General features: G+C 43.9%; 1 protein-coding gene across 1 annotated transcript in view; it reads right to left on the bottom strand.

The window, feature by feature from the left end:
* The window catches only part of BBS4 (Bardet-Biedl syndrome 4), a 38,078-nt gene that overhangs the window by 8,252 nt on the left and 5,402 nt on the right, over positions 1-24,424 (bottom strand). Inside the window, exons 2-10 of the mRNA XM_081839029.1 lie at positions 23,231-23,282; positions 14,000-14,079; positions 11,959-12,022; positions 10,006-10,117; positions 9,059-9,131; positions 7,032-7,085; positions 2,639-2,766; positions 1,336-1,390; positions 411-479 (exon numbers count right to left, since the gene is read on the bottom strand). Of these exons, the coding sequence (XP_081695155.1) occupies positions 411-479; positions 1,336-1,390; positions 2,639-2,766; positions 7,032-7,085; positions 9,059-9,131; positions 10,006-10,117; positions 11,959-12,022; positions 14,000-14,079; positions 23,231-23,282 (687 nt within the window). The remainder of the gene's footprint in view (positions 1-410; positions 480-1,335; positions 1,391-2,638; positions 2,767-7,031; positions 7,086-9,058; positions 9,132-10,005; positions 10,118-11,958; positions 12,023-13,999; positions 14,080-23,230; positions 23,283-24,424) is intronic.

The following is a 24,424-nucleotide window of genomic DNA, read 5'->3' as shown; positions in this document are numbered from 1 at the left end:
AACACAATAAAGCAAAAACCAAATCGTAGGAGGCTAACAAACTGGCTTTTCACCACTGTCGGTGAGTAAAGAACGCAAAGGCATTATCAGAACAATGACTGGAGACAGGTTTTGCACATCAGGAATACACCCAAAGCCACACATACCTGGAACCTTGTGGGATAGGCAGGACCAAGGACTAAGAAAGATCAGCCTTCCCCAACATGGTGCCCAGCAGATGTTTTGGACTACAACTAGGGCTGACGAAAGTTGCAGTTCAAAACATGCGGAGAGTGCCAAGAAGGAAAGGGCGCTTTAGTGACTCTGACCAGCTCATCCAGCTGTTTACTTAGGTTACCATTTTGTGACATTCATATTGATTTTCTTCTGTTTCCGCCAACAATTCAATATATTCCCATCCCCTGAGTTACCTTATAGTTGCTGGGATCATACGTGAGTGCGTTCCCAAGATACTCAAAGGCTTTCTGATGAACCTCGAGCTAAGTAAAGGGGGGAAATATCAGTAGAATATTTAAACAACTGAAGCACAATACATTTTTCACTGCTTTCTACTCCACGGTCATAGTTACTTCCTACGCCACATGCAGGTTCTCTAGGAACTGCAACAAACAACTCTCTGAGATTCATCCAACACAACCAGGAAGCCACTGCGCACTCTCTCCAGAGGACTGTTGTGCATCTTTGGCTGACATGCTCTAAATCTGGCTCTCCCATGAGAAAGGACTCAAAAGTCAACCAGCCCCAAATATCACACCCCATGATTCAAAGCCCTATCATTTCCTCCTGGGAAATCAACACTAGAAACCTAATAATCTTGGGCCATTACTGAGGCTGCTAGGAAATGAAGAAAGCATTTGGATGAGGAAATCCTGCCCAGAGACAAAATGGAGGCCCAAGTTGCATAAACAAGAACCATTTTGGGAGTGAGCTAGAGATTTGGCAGAATTATGGTACAGAGAAAACTGTCGACTCACAAAACTGTGTGACATTGCTTATCCCCAGGAAACTTTAAAGCCATTTCTGAATTTCTCTAAGGTGCCTTTTTATCCAATACGTGGTCCTTTCCTATATAGGAAACTCACAAAGCTACTTTTCCCTTCTTCATATACTTGGACTAGCAGGTTCTAGAAGCAGAGCCATTCTGCATTCTGCTTTGGCTCAACTGCGTAAGATAAGTTCCTTCCTGTGAGGATCTAAAGCACATATTTAGAAGAGATAGTCTGGTGTAACTTTTTGAGAAAAGTCTCAAAGCAGCAATGGGGATGCCTCAACATGAATGCCATTAACGGCTGCTGGACCAAACTGAACAACTAACCAATTAGCAACCTCCCATACCTCCAGGTAGAGCAAGCCCAGAGTTGTAAGGAGCTCTGTGTTTTCCGGAGAGAACCTGAAACAAAGAAAAAGAGACCAGAGTTTTATGGCATCTGGTGCCCTCATTAATACATTGTTATGCAAGGGCATAAATGAGTTTCACGCAGAGATGGCCCATGACATTTCTGCACCAGAAGCAGAAGATACAAATGTTCCTCACTATCGTGATAAAAATAAACGACAGTAAATATCGTACAAGTTGATACCCTTTGATGGGGGCCCAAAATTTGCCACTTGAAGTGATCTGCTTCCTGCGTCATAGGAGGACTAGTCCCAATCATGCATGTGAAGGAGACATTTTATCAGCCTTAAAGAAGGACTACCAAGCCCCCATCTGCCACTGTGTGGCTTGAGCAGAAGACTATGGCAAATGACATGCCGGGCAGAAATCTTTTACTTGCTGAAAGCAAGGGGCTCACAGAAAGGCTTAAATACACTTGCCTCTGGAATATTCCAGGGCTAACAAACCCATCCAGTTGCCATTGCTGCGTATTTTAATTGGCTGGGGCAGCAAATGCAAAGGAGCTTTCCCCCACTCTACCAGAGGTATTGTTTGTATTTTGTTTTTGTTTTTCAATTTATATACTGCACCACAGCAAAGCTCTCTGATCGATTTACATTAAAAGGCCATACAGCTGTTCTTATCGTTCCTGTCGGCTTTGCAGTGCATGGCTGTTTTATGTGCTTTTGTGCAATTTGTACTCTGCCCTGGGATCTACTGCGATGAAAGGCAGGTTCTAAATGCACTTATTAAATAATAAATAAATACAAACCGGGGAAGGAATAAAAGACAAATGATTCCTTTAAAAAAAAAAAAAAAAACCACACACCAAAACATGAACAAACCTAATTCTATTAGAGGCTATTTGAACAGAACCCCTTTTGTTGGAAATGGGGCTGACATATGCTCCTCGGCTCATACTGTGAGAACAGCAGCAGCAGATTCTGTTTCCCCTCATGAGTGCTATGAAAATGGTCGTGTTAGCATCGAAACAACCTTCAGAAATAGTTTGAAGAAGCTGATTTGCAGGCTGTCACACTGGCTTGTAGCCTCAGGGTTGAAGACCTGTGTGAATTCATGCGCTTCAAAGGGACTTGAAAGGTGGGAGCAGTAATCCAAAACTGTGCCTAAAATGGCTGCCTGGGCCACGAGAGAAGACCTTTCTCAACGCTTCCTAGTTCTGTACAATGGGGTTAATTCCTGGTCACAAGACATCTTTCCTAACCTCCACCCCCAACAGAACAAGAGAAGAAAGGCTCTTACTCCACTGCTTTCTTATAGACTTCAATGGCTTTGTCAGTCTGCCCCTCCAACAGGTGGATCTTCCCCAGCATCATGTATGTCAGGTCATGTCGGTTGAGCTCCAGGGCATTATTTAGCTGATCTTTTGCCTGAGCAGAGCACAGAGTGTATTATTCATTTTCAGGTATTTATATGCCACTGTTCAGGTGGACTTCATGAAGTGGTTCACACTGAAATGGTAAACCTATATAATAAAACACCAAAGATGAGCGACAAAATAAATCTTTTTGAAATCTCTCCTTACTGAAATTGGCAAAGAGCCAGCCTGAGCACTGGTTCATTTGCACTAGGATAGCAAGAGAGAAAAGAGGTGCATTTCTGCAGCCAGTGGGCTAAAAAATACTTGTAGTCTTTGTGGCTGCAAAAGCCTGAAAGCAGAAGGGCAGTGTTTGGTGGTCATGGTGTGGTGACTCAATGATCCAGAAAAAGAATGAGCAAATAAGTTTTGAGCTTATTCAATTGCACTGTACGAAGTCAGACCACCCATTGATCTACCTCAACGGCAGTGGCTTTCCAGGGTTTCAGACAGGAGTTTCTACCACCCTCACCTGGAGATGCTGGAAACTCAAGCTGGGACATTTTACCACTGGGCTGCTGCCCTTCTCGGGCTGAGAAAGTCCAGCTATCTGTACAGTGGCGTAGCGTGGGTTGTCAGCACCCGGGGCAAGGCAAGTAATTTGCACCCCCTAACCCGTGGATTTGCGCCCCGTAACCCTAACCCCCAGATGTTGCGCCCGGTGCGGCCGGCCCCCCCTGCACCCCCCACGCTACGCCACTGTATCTGTATCCCTTTGAACTGGAGATGTCAGGGATTGAACCTGGGACCTTTGGAATGCAAACCAACCAGGTATCTGGGGTCCCACTCCCTTGCTGCATATATGATGCAGCTACACGCATAGGAGAAAGACAGAAAAGCAACCAAGCTAACACATTCACCAATGCTCTCCCCTTTGGACAACTGTGGATGCCTCACAATTTTAAAAACTCCCCTTGCTTGTTTTGCTGGTCCAACTTGAGCTCCTCTGGAGATACTTTTTCTTTTCTTTCTCTCTCTTTCTTTCTTTCTTTCTTTCTTTCTTTCTTTCTTTCTTATGGACGGAATATAATTTCTTGCATGAAGCTCTTGGGATAGGCCCTTTTTTCTAACTCTCTCCCTCCACTGCCAAAACAGGTCCTATAGTAGGCGAGCTAGGAGCAGAGTTCATCTCCTCCTTCCTTTCCCCCTGAATGCTCCAGCCAAGTGGGCAGTGGGCTCAGCCACAAAGGTGGGGCTGCATTTGCTTTGCCCGTCCCCCTCCTGTCTTCCTGGGTGCTTTCCCGAGTTAAATAGGCCTAGAAGCACTAGGAAGCCAGAATCTGCGGACTGGCAGGATTGGATGTTACCGAGGCTTTTACAGCTCATCATTCCACAAAATGCTTATCCCAGCACTGAGCCAGGAGGGCTGCTGAACTGCACAAAGGAGCAGAACTGCTCCTCCTGGGCACATTGTTAATCCCCTCCAATGAGAGGCATCGATTGCAATGGCCTCTTTTCCTCCCCTGGGCCCAGCCGGTGGGACTGGAATGAAAGGTTGCAGGTTTTCTTCTCTCTTTTTTTCCAGGCACATTAAAGGAGAGAGATGCTGACAAAGTAAAAAAGAATTATGCAGCCATGGGATATTCATTGCTAAAAAGCTAAAATGCCAGCACATTCTATAGGCTTCATTATATTTTATAGGCCCATGTGACTCGATGCAAGGAAGCAGCATGGTGTACGGTCGGTCGGGGCGCAGCAAAGGGGAAATGTGAGCAGGAGGAAATTTCTCATACTAATGGCCCATTAACACCTCAGTGCAAATGTTTGTGTGCCCCAAACTGGAGAGAATGGACCATTTTCATGGCTTGCAAGAATCAAACTGGTACATCTTCCTAACTGGTGACAGTAGAGCGAGCTATGACCCGAGGGCTACAGTATTCTCAGTAAAGACAGCATTGCTATCTTGGATACTTTCTGCAACTGGCTTCATCACTCAGAAATCTCCCACTATCCCTGACCATTGTCCATGCGGACAAGGGCTGACGCAAACATCTGGAGGGCTACAGATGCTAAAGATATGGTGGGAACCAAACAAACAATACATGGAGCCCAGGCATTTTCATGCGATCGTCCGAAAGCCTCCAGGCTACAGCTCAGGAAACAGGTGATGTGCTCGCCAAGTCCGAGGCTCCCTTTTGTGGTACTTCTTACTTCGCCAAACCTTTATTAGGCATTACAAGTATAGGCCATCATAAAACATCCATATATAAAATTTTAAATATGCAAAAATAAACAGCCATGTAAAATATATAATGACGAGGATTCTTCTAAATCGCTTTTGTGCCAACGACACATGGAATATGGCATTCAGGTCATACTCAGATATTGTCACGGGCTGATTGGATGTAGGAATGGTGAGAGGAACCAACTGGGAAAGCCCCAAGGGAAAAAGGCTCAGAGCCAGGGGATTGGTGGCGGGACGACAATGAGTGATCAGAGGGAGAAGACTGTGGGGAGAAGGTGTCGAAAGCTGGAGAGGTAACAGGGCTCAATGAGTGAGGGTAGTCTGTGTCAGAGAGAATCAGAAACAGAGGCTGAAGCAGGAAGAGGGAGGCCAAGAGAGAGAGATGACTGAGGCTGCTTCATGGAGGCAAGACCTGCCAGAGATGATTTGCTGTACTCATTAGGCCTGACGCTCCTGTGCAGATTCTGTTTTTGCTTATAAATGGTTAACTCCAACTTGCTTGGTGTGGTTTGCCGCTGGCTTGCTCCTGTCAGATATCAGGATTTTGGAGCATTTCCAGCTAGATTCTTCTACTGTACAACTCCATGAGAGGTATCTCTGCTCTTCCAGCTTTCCACTCAAAACTCTGACAGCCAATACGTGGTGTGGATTTGGTTTAACATGCAGAGGATTCCGCGTTTAGGGTCCCATTCAAACAGCAAGCTAATAGGCCTCACGTTTTGCAGAGACTGAGGAGGTCTGGGCTGTTTCTGTCAAACACTCACTAACTATAGGAACATGGGCTAGGTACTCCAGGGGCCATACACGTACATGCTGCTCAGCCACATATAATTTCCTGTCTATTAACAGCAGTTCTGCACACTTCAATCCTATATCCAAGCCTTCTCCAGCCTAATGCCCTCCAGATGTTTTCGACTATAGTTCCCATCAGCCTCAAACAGCATGGTCAATGGTAAGGGATGATGGACGTTGTGGTGCAAAGCATCTTGTGGGCACTAGTCTGGGCAAGGCTGTTATACCCCCATAGCTTCCCCCCAACCACTCCTCTATGTGTCAGTCCTTGATACCCCACCCACCAAAAAGGCTGATTTCTGCAATTCAAACCCAAATCCTACCAGGTTGTACACAAAGTTGTACACAAAGTAATATTATGGGAAAGTTTCAGTTGCGCATAACTTATTGGATGATAATAATAATAATAATAATAATAATAATAATAATAATTTATTATTTATACCCCACCCATCTGGCTGGGTTTTCCCAGCCACTCTGGGCGGCTCCCAACAGAATATTAAAAACACAATAAAACATCAAACATTAAAAACTTCCCTAAACAGGGTTGCCTTCAACCCTTGTTATGACCATAGCAGCTGTTTTAGGAAAAAACAAATATTGTGGTTCTAACATGAAAATGAGAGGCATACTAAGGACCTGTCAGTCATGAAAAGAATCCATTCCAATGTTTGCAAGAACAACCCCCAAGTCCTTTTATCAAGTTGCCCTCTCTGCAACGTATCTGCCAATTAGGACTGGAATAGATAATTATGAAATTATTGTGAGGTTTAATAAGTTAACTGTTTATATTTGGAAGGAGAAAAATAATCATTTCCTTAAAAACCAACTTAGACTGAGTTTCAGCACACATGAAAAACTTAAAACAAATCCTTATTTCCTTATGAATAGCCTTTGGACTATAATGTAACTTAAATAGAAAACTATCTTTAGAAAGATTTTGTTCCTCCAAAAGCATTTTATTTTAAAAATCCAATTTAAATAAAAAAACAAACATTTTTTTTAAAAAAATATCCGACCACCCTGGTATAAAAATTCAAAAATAAATAACATAATAACCAACAAACCAATACCCATCCACCCCCAGTTTAAAAGACCATAGATTGTTTAATGAGCCAAAGGCCTGGGAGAAGAGGAATGTTTTCACCTGGTGCTTAAAGTTATGTAATGAAGGCACCAGGCAAGCCTCCCTGGGGAAAGCATTCCACAAACAGAGCCACTGCAAAAAAAAAAAAAAATGCCCATTCTCAGGCTGCCACCCTCCGGACCTTTCATGCTTGCCAGACGACTGCTCCCTTTACCTTGTTGAAATGCTTCAGGTGCATGTAGCAGACACCCAAGTTGTGGCAGATCTCCTAGATGTGAGGGGAAAGGGGGCATGTGTAAATCAACATGTGATACATGAGGGGATAGAACCTCTTGTCATTATTGGTCTCAAGCTCACAAGTTGCAAAACCACAGGTTCAATATGCTCAAAAAAACCAGGAATGGCACAATCTATTGAAACATCTCATTTTCTCAGATTGGTAACAAATCATTTCCATTCAGTAGAATATTAACAGTACTAAATGCCCCAGATCTGAGCTTGACAAATCTCTTCATTTACAAATAGCCAAATTCTGGCCTCATTCACACATCACCGTAAACCATAGTTAATAGTTTACCATGAACATGCTGATCTGAGCGGCTTCGCTCATCCCCACTAGTTCATGGAAAGAACAAACCACAATCCCTACTATGGCATTATGTCTGAACTGGGGATTATGACTGGTTTTACTTCAAACAAAGCATGATTTTTTGCTTCCTGACTGACTAGGTGTAACAAAACTACTACGATCTCCAATTTGGATATAATGTTAAGCCAAGAAACATGGTTTGTTGCTGTGGTGTGTTAATGAGAAGCAGCAAAGTGGCCCAGATCTGCATGTTCATTGTTCACAGTAAACCATAAACTATGGTTTATCATGATGTGTGAACTGAGCCACTGTAACTTACTTGTCTTCCAGAATCAGAAAGAAAAGTTCAATGGATCTGAGTTGTTATCTTTATGACCAAAGATGCTACAGAAATACAATTAAACTGAAAACCCAGCAAAGATTTAGCCAGACACATCTGTTAATCTTTCTTTTAACAACTATCATTGGAATTCTGCATATAAACCTGATAGATGAGCTTATGCAAGCAGAAAATAAATACCGGGCCCAATATACATTTACATCATGTAATAAGGAAGATAAATTTAGTTATAAGGCTTGTCAGTGTGCCATTTCAACAACAGAGATGCTGTCAGGCTTCTGCAGAAGTACAAGCCATCTTGAGCACTATTTGGGTACAAAGGCATGATATGCATTTAACAAATAAATGAACACTAGATTCACCTGGGCAGAGTTCAGTGTCTTTTGTGTGCCTGGCAAGGGCATTTTTTTGTTTGCTCAAGCACTTTTCGAGTGTTTAGAGCCTTAAATTTTAAGACTTCTGATTTAATATGTCTGGCACTGATATATCCTGGCTGCTTTATCCATGTTAATTGTACTTAGGCTTTTTGCTGCTTCTAAATCTTTGTTAGCTACTCTGAGAGATCTTGGCTGAAGAGCAGGGTAAGAAATATGACAAATAAATGAATGGATATGCCTTGGCAGTGATCATTTTGGTGTCCGTTGTGGTAATCCAGCTTGGTACACAATGTTTTGCCTAGGCTGATGCTCTGCTGTGGTGGACTCACCACCCAAGATGCGGCATTCGGTCCAAGAGCGAGTATCAAACCATGTTTTGTTTTCCTGCTGAATATTAAAGCAAGGAGCCATCTGTGTGCACATCTGGCAGAGACACTAACCAGCGCCTCCTCTGTTTTGATCAACTATGTGGGAAGGTTGTATATTCCTTCCTGTATCATGGAATTTATGAAACAGGCTTATGTCTTCAATGCAACTAGACTCCCAATGGGACTAAGAGCTGATCCACACAGTCCCTTTCCCCTATAAAGGAGCAGCCATAGCCGTCCTTGGTCATGTGACTGCACATGATCACAATGGGAAACATATCCAACTGAGAAGTACACGCAATAGAGGCAGCAGCAATTCCTGCTGTTGCAGGAGCACTTTCTCCACTTGCCACAGAAATCATTAAGGCTGTGTCTGTGTAGATCCAGATTCATATTAACACCTCTCCTCATAAGCTGCATTCCGAGGAGAAGGCTGGTGCTGGAGCTGCTGTCCTCGCACAGAAGAAAGTGCTGCACAAAACTGACCCATAGGTCAGCCATCGATCTGCAAGTCTCAAATTCTACTCCTTTCTATTTACAAGTAGCCAAGAAAAACCTTAGGCATACCCAGTCCTTCTGGTTGTATTGGGCCGCATCGTTGTACACTTCAATGGCTGCTTTGTGTTTTCCCAAAAGAAACCTGCAAGAAAATGTCAGATCTTATTTTTCTTACCCTTTCCTCCCAAGGTATCACTGGACCATCAATTGTGTGTCAGTCAGAGGATCAAAGGGAGCTCTAGGGAAGCCTACTGTGCTGTAGAGTCAAACAGAAGAATCCAATACTTGTCCACTATACTGGGGATTCATAGCATGTCGCAACGCCTGTTAAAAGGACTTTATTAGAAGGCTGGATATTCCCTATTTCTTGCTTTCCTAATGCAGGGACAGATAATGTCATGTCACATGATATGGATCGTATCTGCCCACTTGGTGCTACCATCTGAGTTTCACAGCTGTTGTTCCTTTTTACAACTCTTTTTAATAACTTTTAAAATGTTATCCACCCTAAGGCTTGGGGGACTGGAGAGGTTTTTAAAAATAGTGACTCCTCTCTCTTTTAAGTGTGTGCTGTGCTAATAGTGCCGGATCTGATAGACATCATTTTTCCTCCGGTGGTGATGGCCACTAGGTTAGACAGCTTTAGCAGACAAATTCATGGGGGTTAATTAATCGACAGCTAGTAGTAGGAAAGGCGGCTGCATGGAAACTCAGAGTTCAAAGGCAGTATGTCACTGAATACTAGTTTCCGGGAGACAAATAATGGAGGCAGGCTGTTGCTTTCATGTCCTACAGGTGTCTAGTTGGCCACTGTTTGAAATAAGATGCTGAACTAGATGGTCTGAATTGGTCTGGTCCAGCAGGGCTTTAATGTTTTTAAGTGTGTGGACAAGGGAGGGTGTATGATTAAGTAGCTCGCCTATGCAAATTTGAAGGCTAACAGGAGTAAAACAGCCTTCGGTGACCCCACTCCCGTCATGCAACACCCAAAATCTGACAAATAAAATGGCACCTACAGCGATCGTGCCACCTGCTTGAGGTTGTCTGCACTCCGGGGCGTAAGAATAGCACAAGTTTGGAAAAGCTCAAGTGATTCATGAATCTTCCCTTCCAAGCGAAATATCAAAGCTGAAAAACAACGATGCACAGCATGTTAATCGGGAGTCCTTTCGAGGAAGTAAGCTGCACCCTGGGCAATGCTGAAATGTATAGAAGTGCAGGAGGAGAACCTACCCCCACCAGCTTCCCAGCTGAAGCACACAGCAGGCTTTTGAAGAAGGTAGGTCACAGCAGAGCGGAGCTGGCAGCTGGTGGGTTCTGTATCTGGAAACCATGGTGCCATCTGCACCACTGTTCCTTTGTGGTAAGCGTAGCCCATGGGGTAGTTTAGCATTTCTCTGGCCCGCTTGTCCTAAAAGAGCCATAGGATCGCTTTTGTCTGTTATCACGGCACAAACTAGACACACCAGCAGTGGCATAATGTGTGCAGCTGCAGCAGACAAAGGCACTTTTGCAGTGTCAGCAAGGACCACAGTCAATGAAGAGTTCAAAGCTCCAATCCCTGATTCAACTTTCTGCCATGGATTTTAGCATCCGACTAGGAAAATTATAGAAGCCGTCACATCTTTATCCTATAACAGTGAGTTCTGCCTTATGTCCCACACACTGACGGTTAAAATGTAAAAACAGCAAATGATGCATTTCTACTAGCTCCAGTAGGTATGACGCCATATAGCCTGGACAGAAGAACCGTACATAAGTTGCTCTAAGCTGCTCAGGGGAGAAGAATGGCCTAATTGTAAGATAATAATAAATTTATAATAAGAGTGCAATAAGTGTTGAATGTTTGTATTGCTGATTTATTGTAATTTTTTGTATCGTATGCCGTGTGCCATTTGGTAGAAAATGTAGCTAATGAACGACTAAAATAAATACCACCAGTTCTCAGAATCCTGCAGTAATCTTCAGTTAAATGTGTACTGAATATCAACTTTCTTGGTAGTTTGTAAGTACCTTAAATATTTCAGGGCACACTTTAGAGAGAGAGATGTACAACTGTCCTCTTTTTCAGACTTCTAGTAATATGTCAAAGTAAACTGTAGTTAGCAGTGAATGTGTCTCTCTGTGCTATTGTTCCCCTCCCTCTTTGCACTGGGAGGTAACGAAGCACGGTTCCTGGCCTAATATTACATCAGAACCAGAAGTCGTGGTTTGTTTTACTCCAACAATCCACAGTTGGTAAGTAAATAAGAAATCTTAGCTGCAGATTGTGGTTTGTTGGAAGTGAAAAGCTAAGTCAAGGATCATGGTTTGTCTCCTCCCAGTATAAGCAGATGAGCAAGGAAAAATGAAATAGGAGATATTTGCTTGTGCATGGTAAGCCACGCTTTTATGTTAATGTGACCTGTGTGTTTTGAGCTATGTTTATCAGATTTATCTCTCTTGCTGTTGTGGAAATATTATAATATCATTCTGGGCTACATTTCATGTTCCCTCCCATCCCCTTAAGAGTGAGAGATTAGGCAAGTGTCCCATTTTTTATAACAAAACAAATTCCTTCCAGTAGCACCTTAAAGACCAACTAAGTCAGTTCTTGGTATGAGCTTTCGTGTGCATGCACACTTCTTCAGATACGATGGTATCTGAAGAAGTGTGCATGCACACGAAAGCTCATACCAAGAACTGACTTAGTTGGTCTTTAAGGTGCTACTGGAAGGAATTTGTTTTGTTTTGACTATGGCAGACCAACACGGCTACCTATCTGTAACTGGAACTATGGAAGGCACCATTTTTTATAGTTTTCTAATAATGAGGATTATGTGGACTATGGAAGCACCCTCGTATTTTTGGAACTCACTGAGGGAGCCAGTGAAAGAATTTTATTTTCAGCCCTAAAGAGAGGTTGCTCTTGGGAAATGTGTCAGACAAGGTAGAAGCATGACAGCCATGGGAGGGTGCTTGTAGCTTACCTTGAACATAGACTGCATATTCACATATCCCACGGGTCTCTTGGAGTTGCTCTTTTATAAGAATCTGAACCACAAAGTAAAGAAGTTAAGTTCCAATAAAAAGATTTTCCTTTTTTGGATAAGGGGCAGAATGTTGTCAACTCTACCCTTTAATAAGTTAGCCTCAACATTAAGCCAGTATTTGTTAATGAAAGGTACCTAAAAGATCAGGGGTGAGGAACCTGTGGCCAGCCAACCTTGTCAAGGGTCAAGGAAGATGAATTTTGTAGCCTAGCAGTATCTGGAGGGCCACAAATTCCCAGTCTCTGTGCTAGAGGGGGGAAATGCCTAGAATTTTCTCCTTTTTTCAGAGCAAGGAAATGCCTGTTGAAACCACTACCTCTAGCGCTGGTAATTTGTCCTTCCTGGAAAAGAGCCTCCTGAAGTCAAATTATCCAAGAGCAGGAGCTTTTTGATGGCTTTGACATTGGCAAGGCTTTCAATTTCATTTAATGGCACTATAAAAAACCCTTTTGCATTAAAAAATGTTAACATTAAGGCAACGACCTCTGAATAGGTAACATTAGGACAAGTGAAACTCCTGCCACCCAAGTACTTGTGGAATAGATTGCTGTTATCCATCTATTGGAAAATTAAGTGCCTGCCTTGATGGTCCTTAGAAGTGCACACTCTCTTCGCACAGCACCAAGAGTAAATTATTTTTCAAAAATAGCCAGAGGTTCCCAAAGGTTCCTGTATTCACTACAAAGAGAAAACTGCACCTCTAGGAGCCAGTATGACATAATGGTTAGAGCAGGGTGGTCCAAATTTTCATACCAAGTGGGCCACAAGCAGCGGAGGGCAAGAGGGGCACAGATTTCTGAGAGCCCCCACAACAGGCTCCCTCATCGGGCTGAGCTCCTGCTGCCTCCCAGAGCCTCAGGAAGGCAAGCCGTGCCCAGAGCGGGCCTCCTTCTCCTTGTGGCCAGCTAAGGGACGCCCATTGGTGCCCCACCCCTGGGCTGGCTGAGAGGCCGAGGTGCCCAGCAAAAAGAGGAGTTGTAGCAATAGGCCGCCACCACAACCACAACGGGGGGTGGGCATGGCCAGCAGGCAACAGCTGGTCATGCAAGAGCAGCCCTGAACTCTCCCAGCACAGGTGCCAGCCAGTGTGCTTCCCACTGCCCCCCAGCCTGGCCAGGAGAGGGGCACCAAGCCATAAAGACAGTTGGCCACCAGCAGAGACAGCAACACCAGCCATGTGCCTCCCAGGCTCCATTCTTGGGGTCCCGGCTGCAGCAGATGGGGCTCCCACTGCTCCGAACTCCAGAGTAAGTATACATAGGATCACCAGCAGAGGCCCGATGACAGTGAGGAAGGACCGAGTGGGGGGAAATAGGAGGCTGCGATTTATTCAAAAGGAGAAAGTGGCTAGCTGCATTCATGACTCTGACAAGTTTTGGTAAAGGGATAGCAGTTCCTAAGGATGGAACATGTTAACGTGCTGCCATCCTCTCATTAGATTTTGAAGCAAGCAACCAGCCAACCAACCAACAAAATGCAAAACAAAAATTCAGTTAATTCAGTTAACAGGAGGCTTTGGGAACAGAAAGAATATTAACCCTTACTAGGATTGTTCCAAACCCGGGGTATGCAAACCCACTTCAAATCATGGTTTGGAAGCAATCTTGATTAGCGCAAACCATGGTTACCTCTGATTCGGGTTTAATAAGAAACTCTGGATATAATGAACCAGAGAAGGGTGGAGGAACCTGTACAAGGAGCCCTTGGTATATTCCCTATCTTTAAATCTTGTTTTGGAAGTGTTCCAAGAAGAACCGAAGTCCTTCTCCAAAGCAAAAGCCTGGGTACTTCTCTGAAGTTATCTTTAAAAGGCACTAATGGCAAAGCTATAGCCCTACAGATGTTGGTTTGCAATTCTGATAATATCTGGTCATTGGCTGGGGCTGATGGAAAACGGAGCTCAGCAACATCTAGAGATCCACAGGTTCCTCACCTCTGATTTAAAGTGCAAAAAAGTCAGGGTATATCATATCCCTACCTTACACGAATCATAGTCTTTGCGAATGTAGTACAAGTGGATCAGCCAATTCCTACTCTCCAGACTGCGCAGTTCTGGCACTGTGCAAAAAGGCAGCAAAACAAACATTTAGAGATCTAGTAGATGATGCCTTTTGAGACCCAGTTTTTGTACTTCACCCAGAGAGAAGTACCAGACCTGCTACATGAGGTTCTTGATTGTTTATGCTCCAATGAAGCAGAAAACAGCAGGAGGCAGTGACAAAGAAGTAAGCAGGGAAGGAAACATCATACTAAGCATTATTACTGTAGCAGAGCCATGAAAGGTGGGCACAAGAATAAAGGATGGCTGATCATTACCCATTCACTAAATATTTATATCCTAAGTTTCCATCTCATTTCCTAGTGGTACAAGGCAGCTGACTATCACCTTGTGTTAAAAATAAAGGCAAGACCAGCAAGCAAGATCACCCTTAAATAAGCCACGAAACAACACTAAAAAACCCTGACAGGCCACCGGAAGAAAGACGTTTTCATTTGGTACTGGAAAAGAGCCTCGTGGATCTTCCAGGACAGGGATTTATGCAACCTGGATGCTGCCACAAAGCAGCAACTGCACCTCTGACAGTAGCTGATGGAGCAAGATTTCTCTGGTTGATCTGAGTGGATAAGCAAGATCATATGAAATTGTACTTTAAATATACAAATCTGAAGTCAGAACTTTAGAGGCAATAACCCAATGGAACCCAGAACTTGTTCTACTTGTGAGTAGACCTAGGGCAACTGCTTAGCTATTGCAAGGTAGACTTTGGGACAGAGCCAGTATTGTAACTCTTATCCTCTCATTGCATAGTTACTGCAGAGAAATCAGTGTTTAAGCTCTAAAGAAGTACCGAGTCACAATGCAATCAATGGCAAGCATGGACACTGCTTTTCCTGATACTATTTAAAGTTTTCAGAACAAGCCGCTGTTCACATCAAATGGGCACGAGTTGCAGTTCATCAAATTCATTTCTGCATCTGAAATTATGGCAACCCAAAGGTAACCATAGCAACCAATAGGAAAATCCAATGTCTGCAAGCCAGTATCACGATGGAGAAGCCTAGCAGGAAACAAAGACAAAAGACTGCCAGAACAAGAGCACCGAGTTGATGGTGAAGTAGGGAGTGAGAATTTGAGAGAAAGCACCTGAGAAGGGAATAGGTAAAGGTAAAGGGACCCCTGAGCGTTAGGTCCAGTCACGGACGACTCTGGGGTTGAGGCGCTCATCTCATTTTACTGGCCGAGGGAGCCGGCGTACAGCTTCTGGGTCGTGTGGCCAGCATGACTAAGCCGCTTCTGGTGAACCAGAGCAGCGCATGGAAATGGCGTTTACCTTCCTGCTGGAGCGGTACCTATTTATCTACTTGCACTTTGTGCTTTCAAACTGCTAGGTTGGCAGGAGCAGGGACAGAGCAATGGGAGCTCACCCCGTTGTGGGGATTCGAACCACCGACCTTCTTATCGGCAAGCCCTAGGTTTAACCCACAGCACCACCCCCCTTCTAATAATAAGAGTAAAGCCCCCTTTAAGTTTGCCCAGCTCAGACTGAGGCTTGAATCCTGTGTCTAGCATGCCTTCTCTTCAAGGTAAAGAGACTTTGGTTTGGGGAGATGGGAAGCTTCATGGAAGACTGAATCAAGTTTTCTTTTTAGTGTTCCAACTGAACTGGAAAACACGCCTTTCGTCAAGTGTTTGATTGAATCACATAAACAGCTCACTTTATTTTTAAAGCAGATAGGAGAGGCAAGTGCCCTGTTTTTGGTGAAGCGCTACAGGCAGCCTATGACATAGCATACTTACAGTCAGCCAGATATGTGGGCAGACATTTTTAATAACTTCACCACAGGGAGGGGACACCAGTGGAAACCATGTGCAGTTACTGTGACATAAGCTACCTGAAGGCGAGTCAGTGCCAAAGCATCATCTCTCTGGACCCAAACTTGTTACCAGCCCCCCCCCCATCCCTCTCTAGTTTTGAAATCCTAGAAGATAGATAGGCGTCCTTTAGATTATTCAAGTTCCTTTTGCTTAAGCTCACAGCATTTCTGGCTGTCTGATTTGGATTTATAGCCAGGCATGCCAGTGTGACATGTATGTATATTCGTTATATGAGTGCACAGGCTTTTTAGACATTGTTCCCTATCCCTGAGATTCAGTGCCTGATCTTCTCTGCCCACTGGAAACTACGGCCTCACTCATTTGCTCACATCTGATCTAGGGCCTGTAAATTACATCAGCAGAGTTGGTTCCAGCTGTCCCGGAGAGCTCATTGTTCCTGGTTATGCTGGTGCTTGTCCTGTCCTCCTGTTGCCACACCCTGTTAGCTCTTCCTGCTTGTGCATGGAAAATACCTGCAGGAACTCCAGGACTTCTAATGATTGAGAGAGGCTGTTGCACAGGCTGGTACACTTATTTGAAAGTTCACAAATTACAATTACAAGTCGTACACTTTCCCATATAATAACACATTCTCTCTCTGAGGGTCCTAGCCAGCAGTTCACTGGTCAGAGTTTTGCTTTTTCTGTTGTAACACTGTTTCTGGTTGCCTCCAGTAAACCGCACAGGATCTCGGCACACTGTATGTAGTTCCTAGGAAATAAGTCTGTATAAACAGCCTCAAGAATGACAAAATAATTTCCCCTCCTATCATAATAGGCTTGCAGCTCTGCTGCCTCACATCCTGAACTTCAGTGACACATACAGTGGTGCCCCGCAAGACGAACGCCTCGCAAGACGAAAAACCCGCTAGACGAAAGGGTTTTCCGTTTAGGAGGCGCTTCGCAAAACGAATTTCCCTATGGGCTTCCTTCGCAAGACGAAAGCCCATAGGGAAATCTCCGGGACAGCGGGGAAGCACAGCGCGTCTTCCCCACTGTCCTCGGACCTCCTCAGAAGGCTGGCGGTGGGGCGGAGAGACCTTCTCCCCGCGCCAGCTTTGGGATGGTTGCTCCGAAGGCTGGCGGTGGGGCAGAGAGACCTCCTCCCGCCGCCAGCCTTCGGAAGGCTGCTCCGAAGGCTGGCGGTGGGGCGGAGAGACCTCCTCCCGCCGCCAGCCTTGGGATGGCTGCTCCGAAGGCTGGCAGTGGGGCGGAGAGACCTTCGCCCCGCGCCAGCTTTGGGATGGCTGCTCCGAAGGCTGACGGTGGGGCGGAGAGACCTTCTCCCGCCACCAGCCTTGGGATGGCTGCTCCGAAGGCTGGCAGTGGGGTGGAGAGACCTTCGCCCCACGCCAGCTTTGGGATGGCTGCTCCGAAGGCTGGCGGTGGGGCGGAGAGACCTTCTCCCTGCGCCAGCCTTCGGATGGCTGTCCTGAAGACTTGCGGTAGGAGGAGGGTTTTCCTTCCCACCGCCAACTTTCAGAATGCTGTTCTGAATGTTGGCGGTGGGGAGGAAAAACCCTCCTCCCACCGCAAGCCCCGGGAACAGAGGAGAAGCGCTGCGCGCCTTCCCCTCTGTTCCCGTACCTGTCCTGAAGGCTTGCGGTGGGGAGAAAAGCCCTTCTCCGCACCGCCAGCCTGGCAAGCGGTCTCCATAGGAACGCATTAATTGATTTTCAATGCATTCCTATGGGAAACCGTGCTTCGCAAGACGAAAAACTCGCTAGACGAAAAAACTCGCGGAACAAATTAATTTCGTCTTGCGAGGCACCACTGTACCTGTTTCTGTCTCCCCCCCCCCCCCAATTCTTGGGCCGTGAGAAAATTCAAATTCACGCATGCATTAGATTATGTCAGGGATTGTTCTAAGCACAAATTATTAACAACTAGCAGGGAGTGCCTGGCACTGCCCAAGAATTAAAAGAAACCAAAACATACTATGGTTTTTAAATGTAGTGTAATTTTTGAGTTTCGACCTGCCATGCCAAGAATAAGTGAGGTCATGCCAAAGTCATGTTTTGGTCCACCACTTTGATTCAAAATAATGTCTGGTGTACAAACAATGGCAAAGACTGCCAGTCTGCCACCCCCATCTCGGGAACCTTGGTGCCAAGTTTGGCAGCGATATCTCAGGAGGTGGCCAAACCTATACCAAAGAAGCAGGCAGGGTCATGCCAAAGTCACATTTTGGTCTGCCATCTTGATTCAAAATGGTGGCTGGTGTCCCAGCATCAAGGAGAACTGCTGCTCCCACCTTGGCCACCCTCCTGCTGAATTTGGCAATGATATCTCAAGAAGCATCCAAACCTATAGAGAACAGATAGAGAAGCAGACAAACTACTTTCCAAAACAAATAGTAGGTAACACTCAAAACCTCCAATTTTTAATAACAGCAATGTTTGCTTTCCCATTTCTGCTACTAGGGAAGGCAGTTCCAGATGTGGGGTTTGGTATTTGTGGGGCTTTATTTGTTTTGCCTCGTTTACTGCCAACCTGTGGGGAATAAATCTGTGACTGTTTCCATTTTTTTGCAGCTTTAGAATTATCCAGGCCAGGGGATTTATAATTCCTCTTTAAAAGAAGCAAGGGAAACAGGGGTAACAAGGGCCTAAAGAAACAATGGCAACAGAAGAGCAAGGAGTAAGGATTCTGGCACAAAATGAAAGGCAATACGCTAGCATGAATAAGTCTTACATCCAGTCGGCTGCCATCGCTTCCCTTTAGCAAGGATCAGAGAGGAGGATTAAAACGTATGCATGAGCCCTAGGAGACCTTCTAACATTTCTCTTTACAGGCCAGTGGTTTAAAATCCCTTAGCCACGAGGTGTAAGATGTCTTTTACAAGAGATTCTGTTTTCACCTAGGATTCCAGAGATGTGATCACACCCGCAACAGGAGAAGTGAAGGGTTTGCTTAAAGATGTTAAACAAAAGAATAGTGGCCGGCATCTACAAATATCCATGATCCCAAGGGCTAAGAATAATCACAGATGAAGCATGACAAACTCATCTAACCACAAAGGTGCCTTACTACACTGCGCACACAGACTCAAAAGCACATGCAGGTGATAAGCCCATCTCCTGGCACACACACACAACAGAAAGCTTTGAAATCTCTCTACTCCCCAAGACACAGCTGTTGTCTCATTGCTTAGTGCTTCTTTTCCCTTTGCTCACTTTTGCAAACAGCCACTGGAACCAACTTTAAATCAAACAATAAACCTGTATGGCTCACAGTTATTTACAGTCAACTGGGTTTAATAAAACCCATCATATACAATTCTGATGCTTGCAACAAAGCTATAATTCATCTCACTATTCTATATTAATAGTCCCCATACACACAAAAGGAAAAAATTGGATTGAAATTGAAAAAATAAGAACAGCGGTTTAAATATAGAACAGCCATTCCTGGCTCCAGATCTCCCCCTAGTGGAAAATGGACTATTTGACAAGTTTTTACCTCCCTTGTTTCTAGATTCCTTTAAAATAGCCAAAAGGAAAAATGGGAAGCAAGATGCTATTATAATTTGCATGCCTAAAACGTGTTTGTTTGATGGCTGATCACAACAGTGCAGGTTAACTGAGACTGAGCAAGTCACAAGTCCTCACTGATGTCCAGTCTTGGCACGCTAGTCTGTAAGAATGATGAGGGTATTTGCTGGCAATATCAGGAAGCTTTTTTTATAGTTCTGCATTGTAGAGGCTGAGCTACACACCAGTTTACAGAGCTAGAGGTATCCTGTTTCTTCAGAGAGACAGAAAATGATCCCTGTAAAAAAAAAAAAGGAGGCCAAACAGGCAGTTTGTCTCATAGTGGCTTGTGAAAACCATGGAACAACAGCAACCACCACCTTGATCTAGGAGACTGGGGCCAAGTGCTGGTCTTACTGGGTTTTCTGCTCCCTCCTCTATTTCTATGGGGAGATTGGGAAGGGGGGCATCCTCCCATGCAGACAGAAGATTATCAGTACTTGCAAGGGCTCCAACTAACAGTATTGAATGTGTAATGAGAAGGGGGGGAGAGAGAGACCAGAGTTGATATGGAGATGAAGAGGCCAAGCCCTAAATAGTGAACTTCTAATCCAGGCATCCCCAAACTCAGCCCTCTAGATGTTTTTGGACTACAACTCCCATCATCCCTAGCTAACAGGACCAGTGGTCAGGGATGATGGGAGCTGTAGTCCCAAAACATCTGGAGGGCTGAGTTTGGGGATGCTTATATCTGTCTACTATTCTTTAACATTCATAAGCTGTTTCTTTTCAGTACTGTTGGAATCTTTTTAAACTTATTTTTTAAATTTAATATTGAACCAGCATGCCCCATCACTTCAAAAATATTTCCAGGTTCCCTGATAGCAGGGACAGGCCCTGTTTTCTGGTATTTGTCTCTGGCAAACCAGTATCCCTGTTATGTCTTTGGGGAATGCTGTGTTAAAAAACAACTATAAGAGCCAGTTGCCAGTTGTCAGGATTCAGTTCACTTGCCAGGGTTGCAAAAAGTTATGTGTCTGTGTGGATAAGGTACGGATCCACCGTGCATAAACACATGAGGGTGGCCAGTTCACATACACCACAGCTGCCAAAGTATATTTCCAATGGCTGATAACTGACCATAGGGCAAGAGTGCTTTTCTAGGCTCTCTTTAATCAAAGAACAGTCACGCTCCAGCCTTCTGAATCCATGGGAGGCTATTTCGGACTAAATTGATAAAACATTCAACAGGTAGAATAGAATCATTGGCCATGTATAATTGCTTTAAAGCTCTAAATGGCCTCAGTCCAATATACCTGAAGAAGCGTCTCCACCCCCACGTAATAGTCGCAACCCCCCCCCTTTTTAAAAGGAAAAATCAGCACAAAAAATGTGACCATTAGGTGGTGAAATGCGGTATTAATACTGCTGTATGGTGCCCAAATTATTTTATGTGACTGTGATATACACACATATATTTCATGTTATAGAAAGATGTTGGCTGTGGGAGCCACTGCTAAAAGCAACACTAGAAATGTATCTGTGCTCATAGCAAACAAAGTATTCCTCACAAAAAACATCTGTTTCGTACTCATCCAGCAATAAATTCAATCTTTCCCGGCCTTAGTCCATTTCCCACTATTTTGTGTCTATTTCAACACAAGAAAATCCAAATGACTTAATTCCATTTAGCGTTCTGCTCTCCACAATAAAATGCCTGTAATGAATCTGGCCAAAGACCTGGACTGAACACCAGAACAAATAATTCAGGAGATATTTCTTCTATAAACTTAACAAACAGGGCTTAATCAACCTGAGGCTTACCGTTTGCAAAGAGCATTTCCTTACAAAGAAAGAAAATAAATTGGAGTCCTGCTCCACACGACCCGCAGTATACAAAGAGAGAAATGCCTTCCCCAGTATGATACTATCACTAACTACAAGATGATTTGATTGGAATGCTCAGGGAGAGGAAATGGGTATGACTGGAGCTAGACATTTTTAATTCAAAACCAGAAAAGCATTTTAGAAAATATCCAATTCATTTACAATGAAGTAGTGAGATTAATATCTTGACACAGCATGATTATTATTAACCCCATGCTGCTTCAAGAAGCAGAGCTCCTTTTATTCAATCACTGTTTGATTCTGGGTGGGGAGAAACTATTTCGAGTGTATTCTAGATTTTGAGGCACAAAGGAAACTGGTTTTTCAGAGAAGGTCTACCCAGGAGGTAAAGTAAGTGTGTGGGGGTGCAGACATGAAGGTTTCCCCTGTGAATGTGTTAGTCCCTGAATAATGCCAGGCATGCAGCAAAGCTCTGAAGGGTTTACTTCCTTCAAGGACTTTCACTCAGAAAAGATTTCAAGGTTCAAGATAATTGGTACAACATAAAATTATCTAATCATTTGTCAAGTGTTTTTTAGCTACACCATTAAGAGTATGTATGTTGAAGAATCCTGTTGGAAATTAAATGGGAGCAGAAATTGCCCTAATATGAATGTTCGTCTGAGATCCAGAATATGGGCAGTATTTGCTGTCACCCCTTTCAGTCCACAAATGTGGACATAAATAATTATACGATTTTCTGCATTGTTTTTGATCTTTCTCTTCTTCCTGTTTTATGCTTCTTCTTGATTCAAGCTGTAATGATGAATTGCCTTTTGAACAGTCCCAGTCCCAGTCTCAGTCCCAGTTTCTGTTCCTGCTGGCTAGTACATTTTTGTGTACATTTTATTTTCAAGGCTGCTGAACTGTATCAGTCACACCATTTTCTGTTTCTGCAGCTATGCTGTACAGTTCTGCAAAAGCAGGGTCAGCCTTTCCACCCCATCTGGTTTAAATTATTTAAAAGTGAGGAAGTTTATTCTTAACTCTGACTTGCCTTTGCCTTTCCCTCAGAGGAAATTCCAGAAAGAGGGCTTAGCTTTGCTCCTCTTTGCCTGCTTAGGAATGAGAGTGAATAGTACACAAGTGAAATGCTATGCTTCAGAATAATGCTAAGGAAAAGGATGCAAGGACTTTAGTGGATATGGGGGGGGGGTCAAAATGCACTCAGAAGTGGACTAGTAATATAAAGCTGATCTCAAGGACAAACATTAGGTACAAAATGCAGGATTCATATTCATGAGATAACTAGTTGGATAGGACATTGCTTAGAAAAACAGACATTACAGTGAGTAAAAAGAATTTTCCACTCCTCTACCCAGCTGATATGCTAGGTAACATGCAGAACTCTACTGGCACATATCTGTAGTAATCCTCAGTAAGCCAATGCATACAGAACCTGGACACATGGTAGTTACTTGAAAAATGTGGTTATATGTCAGTTTTCTGTTATTTGTACTGAGGGACAAATGGATGGGGGGAAGTGATGCAGGGGCGAGAATGTTCATCTCCCCACCCAGTTTTGCCTGCTTTAAGCCCCCTCCCCCTGCTATATAGCGAGTGAGAGTGGCTGGGGAAAGAAACCCAGCCAGATGGGCAGGGTATAAACGAATAATAATTATTATTATTAATGAGAAAGCAGACTGATTATGACACAAATCCGATGCTAGCATGATAGTTTGGCCCACAGGTATCCATTGGGCCTAAACTATTTGTCACTGCTAAGTGGTACCAATATCAAATGAAAGACTGATAGATCATTTTCAAGATTGCAATGATATATGGAAATGTCTCTCCACACCAACCTGTAAATCACAGGTGTGTGTGTGTGTGTGTGTGTGTGTGTGTGTGTGTGTGTGTGTAGAATGGATCTGATTCACTAGGTTGGGTCAAAGCAATTCAGTAACTGCAAAGGGACAGCTCTGTTATTTCACAAAGCGTTTTACTCATGAAATAGATAAGCTAGAACAAACCTCTTGCTGAGCGAGCTCTTGGAGGTTCTTTGGATGCTGGGAAAGATGCAGGCTGAAATAATACAAAAAAAGGCATTAAAATTGTGTCAAAATGAATAACACAGGACTATCCAGAGATGAAATACAGTCTAGGCTTGTTCAAACGCTAATAATTGTGGACTATGACAGGGATGGCCCTCCAGATCTTGTTGGACTCCAACTTCCATCAGCCCCAGTCCTCATGGCCACTAGTACAGGTAAGATACACATACATTAATAAAGCAAATAGCACATTATCAAAGATCTTGTTCATACGGAGGTGATAAACTTGCAATATACAACTTCAGAATATACACATCACAACAAAAAAGCAAACCCTGACACGGTTTCTACATGCAGGGGTTTTTATTTTTATTTTGCATTGGAGCAACTTTCACTCATGTGAGCCCCCACTGCTCACAGCCTAGATACAGATTCACCACCACAGTGAGAACAAGGCCTAAATCTATAAAACATTACTTCTACATTTATTAGAACTGAGAAGCAAAATCTCCTCTCTAGAAAAGCCTAATTGCCGGGCTGACTGAAAAATTCAACCATGTGATCAATAAAACAGTTTTCTAGTGACAGAAGCAGAGAGTCAAGCAAAGGAAAGGTTTCTTCGGGCTGCGGAAGTTAATGTGGAACTTTATTTAATAGAAGCTTTCAAATCTGTTTTTTTTAAGCCTGTAATATCATAGTATCTTTTTTAAGAAGCATTTACTTAATGTAACTTTTCAAGAAGCTCATGCTTTGAAGAAATTTCTGCAGGGGTTGAACATCTTGTATATCAGGCTATGCCTTGTTTATGCTAGGCGTGTAGTAAAAGCTACAAAAATAATTTAGCTACAAGGGATGGAATGGCCAGAAAAGGCCCCACTTTATCTTTTGCCACAGAAAATTAAGAGAAAACGCCGAACGTTTAAGACACAGCTATCCATTCTTGGTCCTCCCCTGCCCCCACAATCTCCTTCCAAATCCTGTAATTTGCAATGGGAAAATAATAGGAGAGGGGTAAAAAAAAATACACGCTCCCAGTGGCACAAAGGGTCTGGTTGTTAACCAGAAAGTTGGTTGTTTAAGCCCCCCAGGGATGGCTGTGGGCAGGATTCCTGCACTGCAAAGGGCTGGACTAGATAACCCTCAGGGTCCCTTCCAACTTTACAATTCTATGAT

Source organism: Podarcis erhardii (assembly GCF_964252035.2).
Source record: "Podarcis erhardii genome assembly, chromosome: 14".
Taxonomy (NCBI): domain Eukaryota; kingdom Metazoa; phylum Chordata; class Lepidosauria; order Squamata; family Lacertidae; genus Podarcis; species Podarcis erhardii.
The sequence above is the reverse complement of the archived record's forward strand: the minus strand, read 5'-3'. Positions and strand labels throughout refer to the sequence as shown.